The sequence below is a fragment of the Octopus bimaculoides genome, chromosome 3 (assembly GCF_046866305.1).
Source record: "Octopus bimaculoides isolate indiv1 chromosome 3, ASM4686630v1, whole genome shotgun sequence".
Taxonomy (NCBI): Eukaryota; Metazoa; Mollusca; class Cephalopoda; order Octopoda; family Octopodidae; genus Octopus; species Octopus bimaculoides.
In genome coordinates this window covers 138,285,514-138,295,776 of record NC_142930.1, presented here as the reverse complement: position 1 = coordinate 138,295,776, position 10,263 = coordinate 138,285,514, and the positions used below count along the sequence as shown (strand labels likewise).

The window sequence follows — 10,263 nt, the reverse complement described above, 5'->3', positions numbered from 1 at the left end:
CCCCATACAGCTCTCGTGCCTTCTCACAGATGATGGTCTCCGTAATTGTTTCCCCTGAGAGTTGCTTCTCGTTGATCCACAGGAGAATCAATTCTTCCATCTCTTTTCGTGGACAGATGTGCGTTGCTTGGAAAGCCTGGAAACACCGTTTGCTGTTGTAAAGGCCTTGATCTCGTTCTTTTCCTTCAAGACGGTGCAGATCGTTGACGTGCTATATCCACTACACGCACTTTTCTCTCGTGTTTGTCAATGATTTCTTTCTTCCATTCTATCATAATCATTTTTTCCTTCTTCCTAGCATTGTCCTTTGCATTATCCTTCTTAAGACCCATGACCAACACAACTAATTATAATAAAATAATAGCAAACAACGCACAAAACTAAAAAACAAAAAACGCAGTAGGGATGCTGCCACAACGAGATAAACATGTAAACTGAGCGAGCGGAGGCTGCGCTAGTTGGGAGAGCGTGTACGAGCTTAGCGCCGACTAGTGGTCGTTTGTATGAAACTCGCTCGTACTGCAGATATCCACTCGTAATTCAAGACAAAAATTTGCACGAACCTTGGCTCGTACAGCAAACCTCTCCTACAATGGTGCACTCGTACTGCGAGGTTCTACTGTATTACGGGTTAAAATAAAATAAAATAAATATATTGATGTAATTCAACTAGCATTAAATTTAAGGGCGTATTAAAATGTGTAAATTGTAAGTTACGTGAAAAATGAAAATATATTAAGTAGTCGCTATAGGAATTAAGCGGTGTATGACTTAATACAAATAAAATAAAATAAAGTAAATTTATTAATTTAATTAAATAAGCTTATGCAGTATCTCTACCATGTGTAATTGAAAGAAATAAGTAAATTATACAGAGGGATTCATCTTACAACATTTAGATTTGTGATAAAATCGAAAGATCCTAATGAATCTATGAACACGAGAGCGCGTTTTGTGTTGTTTGTTTGGTTTACGTGATAGTGTTTGTATAGATTCTTTTAAGCATAACCAACACGGAGCATTTTTTACCCTCGTATGGAGGGCCATGTCAATGACAAACTAAGTTTAGGCGGTGAGCTGGCAGAATCGTTAGCACGCCGGGCGAAATGCTTACCGATATTTCGTCTGTCTTTACTTTCTGAGTTCAAATTCCGCCGAGGTCGACTTTGCCCTTCATCCTTTCGGGGTCGATAAATTAAGTACCAGTTGCGTACTGGGGTCGAACTAATCGACTGGCCCCTTCCCCCAAAATTTCGGGCCTTGTGCCTAGAGTAGAAAAGAATAATAAACCAAGTTTTTTCATTTAATATACTTTTTTCTTAAGGTTATGTTTTTGATTGGTTAGTGAAGTAGATTTACTGTGTTCTTGAGTTTAAAAGAGTTCAGATGTACTGAGTATCGATGTTAAAAGTTAACAGTAGCTCCAATGTAAATTTTGATAGAGTTTTGCTGTCTGTTAAGGACCGTACACTTATAAACGACGTTGAAACTTCTGCAATTGGCTTGTAATTGACAATTATTACGTATTTTTAAGTTGCCGTTGGAACCATTCGGTTTAGGATCCTTTTAATCGTGTATTATTATTGCTATTATTAAAAAATCTATGATAGATTGAGCTAGGTCGACCTGATTCATCCTCTTTGCATGTGCTATATTCAAAGTGTTGTCAGTATTATTCAAGTCATTAACCGTATTAGAAGTACTGGTGATAGAATGAGAAGATGCCCGATCCCTTGAAAGTTGGTAAACGCAACGCCCTTTGTCGTGGTTGCTAGTGTGACTACTATTATTACAACTAGTACTATTGTTATTATCGTTATTACTAGCACGCCGGACAAAATGCTTAACTGAATTTCGTCCGTCTTTACGTTCTGAATTAAAATGCCGGCCAAGGTCGACTTTACCATCTCTTATAATCAATGTTCCAACTATGACTATCTCATTTAATTGGAAGGTATCTAGAACTACAATATATAATCTGCATTCATACCTTTTTAAAGACATTGAGGCTTCAATTGATGGCGGGGCTGTGTCCATGGAATTTACAGGTCCCCTAAGACCAATACGATTAATGGACTTAATATTCCTCCTGGACCATTGCAAATCAACACGGCGGAAAATGCATGGGCGGGCAGCTATTATTTCTGCCTTTGATGTGCAAGTAAGAAGAATGAAAATAAAAGGATTTATTTTCAAGTTGAAATCATATTGTCACTTTTATCATCGGCACCTTATCGGCTTGACTATTCCCTGAGTATTGATCTATATCTTATTTCTTTATTGCCCACAAGGGACTAAACATAGAGGGGACAAACAAGGACAGATGAAAGGCAAAATCGACCGCGGCAGAATTTGAACTCAGAACGTAACGGCAGACGAAATACCACTAAGCATTTCGCCCGGCGTGCTAACGTTTCTGCCAGCTCATATCTATTAATGTAATTGGCAACGTGTTTTCATCTCTCTCTCTCTCTCTCTCTCTCTCTCTCTCTCTCTCCCTCAACCCTCTCCCTCTCTCTCTCTCTCTCTCCCTCTCTCTCTCTCTTTCCGTCCCACAAAGGGAGACAGCTCTAGTATTAATGAGTTTATCTCTCTTAATTACTGTAAACTAACTAGAGTTTTATCATAAGATGGGTAATGTTATGAACATAGTGTTGCCACAGTGAGTGATATCAAGTAATATTAATAATATTACCTCTATAATAAACTGATACTTAAACAATATTATTCTTGTTGATAGCATATGCTTAGTGCAAGTATCCAAATAAGAAATATTTTTATCTAATTCTATTGTAATTTGATAAATATTTTTTTCATTTTAAAAATTAGCATTCATTTCTTTATTTTTGTATAAACACCATGAAATCTGAATAAACTAAAATCATTATCATAGTAACAATATAATACTGCTTGTCATATGACAAGTAACAGCCAAATGCATAAATGTTTTAATTATAACTTTTTCCCTTCCAGTTACTACACTCAAAATGTTTCAACGTAGAATTTTTGTCACCGGTGGAGCTGGTTTTGTGTAAGTTATGTTTTTAATTCCTCTTCTTGTAAAATATTTATATTTGCTGTTCAGCAGTCAGTGTAACGTCTATAAGAATAGATCAAAATTCAATAACATTTTACTCTATCAATAACATTAACACAGAACTTTTTCTCTATGTCATACTGTATATTGGTATCTTTAATTAATTTTAATAAATTTAAATTCTGAAGTTGTCTCCCCTACTTTTCTTGGCTAGAATTAATCACGAAAATAATTATTCTTCTCCTCAATACTAGGAGTATGCTCATGATTAATTAAAATATCTTGGTTCACCTCAGTTTGATTATCTACCTGTAGTTCAATGGCAAGCTGTAGATAGAGAAACAAGATGTACTGAATATCATCATTATACAAATCTGAAAATGTCTTATAAATGAATGACGTATTTAAACCACAGTATATTATGGTTATATATGTACTTGTCTCCAAACTGATGAATGTACTCTATGTGGCTGCTCATGCTGCTCAAAACATCATGTCTTTTAATCTGTCTAAAGTATTCGATAGGACTGACAATCATGATCTGGAAGCTGCACTGAAAGTGGTTAGTTTCAGTTTTGTCTTCAGAGGCTGGATAACTACTATTCACGTTAGCATCTTCTTGATCATTAAGGTAACGGCCACTTCTCAGAGCCGTTTGGTATCACTCGCTCAGTGATGGCCATGGATGGCCCTTTTGCCTCTTCTGCTCATCCGGGTTCTCAAGCCATCGATGCAGAAGCTGGAGCTGCTGAGGGACATCCCCTTTGAACCAGAACAGCATGGAAGGGCTTTGTTAGTGTATGCAAATGATGTTACAATTAGGATATCAGACACCGCCAAAGTGGAGGCAGCTGGCTCCATGTTGAAGGAATATGATGGTGCCCGGAGCAAAATTAAATCCAAACAAACCAGTGGGTTTGCTGCTTCAAACCTGAAGAGGCAAGTCCATGACGTTGGATGGTATTGTAAAGCGCCGGGCTGATGGACTGGTTAAACTGCTTGGGGTCTGATTTGGTCCATAACTTCCAGATGGACCGGAACTGGGACAAGATGACAAGTAGTGTTGGCTTGATATACTGTGACTGCTGCTATACAGACATGCACTCTGGCTGCACCACATGCAAGGGTTTCTAGATGGTGGGCCTGTGAAGTTACCTTTCATGACAGAGTTGCAATCCTGGGTGAACCAAAGGCCAAGATTAGCCTGGCACCTTGTGTATAGTCAGGTGCTCCCCACTCTCTATTGGTCAGGCAGAAGGATCAGTGGAAATTCCATTCTAGTAATTTGTAGAAAGTTAGTGGAAGGAAGCGTGATGATGTTCTCGGAGAAATCTGGGAATAGACGTGACGAACGTATCAGTCTGTTTTGGAGTACTTTTCTGACTGGATATGCTAATGGGTAATTTTCAGAAGTCCCTAACCTGGCAGATCTGCTCGGAGAGTGACACTGCTTGTTTGAGATATACTTTACAAGCATAGAAGTGCCGTCAGATGAACCTATCTAAGGAATGCACAGAGAGATGAAACCATTCTGCACACACTCGTTCAGCATTTAGGAATTGCTGACTTGCGGATTTATGTTGAACAGCTGCTGATGTATGTGGGATAGATGCAGCTGTCAGTCAAGTCCTTTCTGAGGATTGATCCACTGCCTCCCATTAGCCGGGTAAGGAAGGCAATCTTCCTCTGCATGGTTGCTGTTGCAAAAGAAGTTGTGTGGTGGACAAAGTTGAAAGGTCTAAGGACAAACGTTTGTTGATTTTTTTCAAGTTTCATTTGAAATGGAATGCGAAAATGAAGAGGGAGGTGATGTCCACAAGCAAGTTTTCTGAAAGGTGAGTAAGAGTCGCACAAATGACCAGTGTGGACTGGAACACTCTAAGATTACACCTGTCGGTCAGAGAATAACTGTTGGAGAAGGCACTTGCATTGCTATTCCCGATGATCTTGGATTTGTGGGTTCCTGAATTGGCCTTAGATGGATGCCCTGCTGTATCCAGAGGATTGCTCTGTCATCATCATATTTAAATACATTTATTTTTATTTCAATTTATTTTTTAAATCATTCTATTTTACATAAATCCCCACAGTTTATGCCTGTCTTTGTCTCATCAAACTCATCTGTCAACCTAATGCTTAGTGCCATTTTTACCTACGTTTTACATTCTAAGTTCAAATATCTCCGAGACCAACCTTGCTTTCACCCTTTTGGGATCGGTTGATGTAGTCAACTAATCCAATCCCCCTAAAATTGCTGGCTTTGTGCCAAAATTTGAAATAATTATTGATATTTTCTTTTATTTCTGTAGTGGCAGCCATATTGTGATTCATTTTGTGGAGAAATATCCAGAATACTATATTGTTAATTACGATAAAGTAAGAACTGTTTTCTTCTATTTTATAAGGAAAACTCAAATTACTTTCTGTCTCACCTCTTTGACTTTCTAAATATGGATGGATGGATGGATGGATGGATGGATGTTTATGCATGTATGTATTTATTTATGTAATTTTTTTTCTTTTTACAGATGAATTACTGTTCTTCATTGAAACCTCTTGAGCATCTTTGCACAAAACCCAACTACAAATTTATTGCGGTAAGTGATGCCATGAATAATTTAACTTACACAAAATAAATTACTTCATCTTCCACCACACATACACACACACACACACTCACACACACAGGTACGCACGCACGCACACACACACATAGACGTACGTACGCACGCACACACACACACACACACACACACACACATAGACGTACGCACACACGCACGCACACACACACACACACACACAGTACCTACCTACAGTTAGGTAGACTAAACACCAACTGTTAATCTATAGGGAATTTCAAAGAAGAGCTTAATGGCAATGATATAGAAGAAACATTAGTGTATTGGCTGAAATGCCTTGACATTTATTCTGGTTCTGAGATCAATTGCTACGAAAGTCATCTTTCAGTGTCAATGAAGCATGAACCTTCGGTTGTGGACCAGTAGAGTCATTAGAGTGTCAGATGAGCTGCTTTGCAATGTCTGTTCTTGCTGTTTGCATTCTTCAGTTCAAATTCTGCTGTGGCCTATTCATGTGGTTGACATAATCCATCACCCAGTCTAACACCATCATTTAATCCTTGAAACCTTTTAGTGGAATCCACTCTGTTGCAAGCATTCAGGCTAAGGTTCTGGTTTCATGATATACATCTTTTCTTTCCTTCCTTTAGTCTTGGGGGTTTTATGAAGGGTCATGGGAACTGCTCTTCCCTCATGACTAAGCGATAAAAAAAAGAGTGAAACTGAGTGAATGGAGAGTATGAAATTCATTGAGATGGATTCTCCCAGCCTTGTTATACAGTGTAATGCTATTTCTGTATAATAAGGTTTTGAAAAAGGCCGTGAAGATTGCACTTCTTCCTGACTAAGTGATAAAAAAAATAAGTGCAGTTGCCACAAGGAGAGAAGAATCTTACAATTCAAGCTTTTACTCTTTATCTTAAAGTGAAGAAGAATGTGAAAGTGGTGTTGTTACTTTGATTGTAAACTTGTAAGCCATTTGTTCTCCTCATACATATATCCAATTAAATCAACCCAGTTCAAATCTCTGATGTTATAACTAAAATTTTGATTTTTTTGTTACTTTGTTTCAGGGAGATATTTGTGATCCTCGAACTGTATACAATGCACTTAAAAAACACAACATTGACACTATCCTCCATCTTGCTGCTGAATCGCATGTTGGTAAGTGGATATTTTTTTAAAACAAAACATCTACAGGTAAAACAATAGTTAAGATTGTGTTGACATATTTAATGTCTGTCTATTCTGTGGACCGTGGATGCGCAATGGTCCAGTGGTTAGGGCAGCGGACTCGCGGTTATAGGATCGCGGTTTCGATTCCCAGACCGGGCGTTGTGAGTGTTTATTGAGCGAAAACACCTAAAAGCTCCGCGAGGCTCCGGCAGGGGATGGTGGCGAACCCTGCTGTACTCTTTGACCACAACTTTCTCTCACTCTTACTTCCTGTTTCTGTTGTGCCTGTAATTCAAAGGGTCAGCCTTGTCACGCTGAATATCCCCGAGAACTACGTTAAGGGTACACGTGTCTGTGGCGTGCTCAGCCACTTGCACGTTAATTTCACGAGCAGACTGTTCAGTTGATCGGATCAACTGGAACCCTCGATGTCGTAAGCGACGGATTGCCAACAACAACTATTCTGTGGACCAATTAGAAGATCATAAATAGAATTTCTGAAAGACTCCCAAGATGCTTACATGCATATAAATGCATTTTCGCACAATGCAGTGGGAATGTATTTGAGTAACCGTTAACTTAATTAAAAATCATAATTCACTTTAAGGTATAGATGAATTAAATTTAGCTCTAACATCCCCATTCTTATAAACACCAAGCAGCTATTCAATTCGTTATGCGAACAAATGTGCTCTAAACCGTGCGTATGCTTACATCTTTGTGAATGTTTATATGAGCGAGTGTACATACACCATTGAACCTATGCAGGGGCGTTTATACATCCATATCCTTTAACGTTGATATATTTAATACTTTTCTCGTTGTATTGTGAGTTCGTTTCTTTTTTGCATCTGTTATTTTTTTATTATTGCTCTTCTATACAAATGAAGCCATATCCTTTAATTTGCTGCTTTTCTTGACACGAACTGAGATGATACCTAACAAGACAGTTATTTTAACGAGTTATATCTATTTATCACCCGAAGAGACATATCTACACTGCCTGATGCTCCTGAACCAGTTGTTAAGTATCCCATGAGGGATCGATGCCAGATGGGTTGAAACAATTCTAGTGATTAATAAAAATTCTCGTATTTTCCATCTTCCGTCTCTCATTAACCAAATGTGTGTGTGTGTGTGTGTGTGTGTGTGTGTGTGTGTGTGTGTGTGTGTGTGTATTATTTGTTTGACTGACAATGCGACCAATAGCTTCATGTGGAAGTGATTTCCAAAATCTTCAAGCGATTCACATAAAAACGCTGGTAATCACCTCCATGTTGAATGAGAATTGAGAATGTGCAAAGTTATACAAGTAAATGCAGGACTTCAGAATGAATACACAGATCAGCGAAGGTAACTTATTAGGATTTTCAATTGTTATTTCTCATGCATTGGCTATGGCTTATTGCAAAAATTTGGGTTCACCATAGCTTAATTCATAACCTTGTGTGAGAACGTTCATGCATGCCATATTTATAAATATATATAAATACATCCAACATGCATTTTGTTGAGGTTTGACCATGTGCACCTTATTATTTATGACGTTTCACATGTCACACATGCAGCATTTTTATTCAAAAGACCCTTAAAGAGGGGGCGCGGATACCCCTTGTATGGATTGGAGCATCATAGCTAGGACCATCAAATATAAAGGGCAAGGCAGCAGATTAAATCTGTGTATCACAGAGTGTTACTCGAGTGCCGATGTGTTGGTGCCACTACACATTCAACAGTAACACTCCAAAGTATCATCTTCCCTATTTGTCTTCCCTTTCTCTTTCGAGAAATGACGTGGCTATGAACTGACCGTGTTATTGTACCGGGCCCATCTCTCAAACCGAGTCACCTTTGCTGTCAGAGACCGATCGACCAGTGTCCGTTTTCTTGTGGACACTGGTGCAGGGGGAAGCATCCTACCATCTACTCGTGTACAAGGTAACAAGAAACTATTATCAATCTTTCTCGATACCAATTGCAATCTTTGGAGAAAGATCGACGATCCTGAATCTCAGTCTCAGAAGAGCTTTCAAATAGTTTTTTTACAGTCGCTAAATTCCCGGCTCCAATTCTTGGAACTGATTTTTGGCGTCATTTCGTCCTTTTAGGAGATGATCGTTCAGTCACCACTCATTCTGTGATTGTACCGTCACATGTGGACCACAGTTTTTTTTTTCCAAACCACGTAGACTTGCTCCTTTTCGGACTAAGGTTGCGAAAGCAGAGTTCGAACATAAGTGTAGCAGCACAGTTCGTCCATCCAGTAGCAATTGGTCCCCACCTTTTCATATGATCCCCAAAACATCTTTAGAAGACTTGCAGACCTGTAGTGACTATTGACATTCTAAACACAAACGAAACACAAGTACCTCATGTGCAGGAGTTTCCTGCCAATCTACATGATGCTACCGTGTTTTTAAAAATTGATTTGGTCCGAGAATACAATTAAATACCCAGAGCGCCGTAAGATATTCTTAAAATGGCCATTACAACTCCTCTCAGACTTTACGAATTTCCCAAAATTCCATTTGGTGTATGTAATGCTTCATCGACTTTCCAGGTTTCACCTATAATATAGTCCAAGGCTTACCCTGCATCTATGCGTTTATCGATGGCCTGCTTGTTGCCAGCACAAAAGAAAACGACCATGAAAAGTATCTGTAACTATTTTTCAATTGTTTTCCTTGCTATAGCGCCATTATCAGCTCTAGTATATTTATTATCGAGACTTATTTAAATATTCTGGTATACTGTATCGATGAAAAAAGAATTCGCCTTCTTGACGGTAGAGTTAAATCTATTTTAGATTTTCCACTCCTACATTGTTGGGAAAATTAAGAGAGTTTATTAGCCTGATCAATTTTTATTGTCCGTTTATTCCCTGCAGTAAGAAACTTCGGCAACCTCTCACAGATGTCCTCCGATATCACACGCAAAAACCTAGCTTATCGCTCTTCACGATATAGATTCTGATGCCTTTAAAAACTAAGGTTTTTCGCTGACACCAGAATGTTGGTTCATCCCTAGCCTGATGCACCACTTTGTTTTTTAACTGATACATCAGATGCTGGTATCGGTGGCTTTCTTCACCAGAGAGTTAACTCAAATCGGCTGAAACGAAATACAGTACATTTAACCGAGAACTACTAGCAGCGTACCTCAATGTTAAACATTTTCGACACATGCTGGATGTTGTGTTCTCTGTCTACACTGAACTCAAACCTTTCACATACTCCATATATAGCCTGATTGTTACACACAAACCTCTCGCATATCCCATATATAACCTGTTACTCACTGAGGGAAACCCGTCATCTCGATTTTATATCTCAATACATCACGAATATTCATCACGTTAAGGACTCGAATAATTCAGCTCCTGACATACTTTCTTGCGTCCACATTAATGCACTGCATATCGCTGACTTTATCAATCTCCAAGAGTTAGCTGACGATCAGGTAAAAAGG

General features: G+C 38.6%; 1 protein-coding gene across 1 annotated transcript in view; it reads left to right on the top strand.

Annotated features, from left to right (window-relative positions):
• The window catches only part of LOC106881531 (UDP-D-glucose 4,6-dehydratase), a 93,660-nt gene that overhangs the window by 61,730 nt on the left and 21,667 nt on the right, over positions 1 to 10,263 (top strand). Inside the window, exons 2-5 of the mRNA XM_089349729.1 lie at positions 2,974 to 3,031; positions 5,347 to 5,413; positions 5,566 to 5,634; positions 6,693 to 6,783. Of these exons, the coding sequence (XP_089205855.1) occupies positions 2,988 to 3,031; positions 5,347 to 5,413; positions 5,566 to 5,634; positions 6,693 to 6,783 (271 nt within the window). The 5' untranslated portion in view covers positions 2,974 to 2,987. The remainder of the gene's footprint in view (positions 1 to 2,973; positions 3,032 to 5,346; positions 5,414 to 5,565; positions 5,635 to 6,692; positions 6,784 to 10,263) is intronic.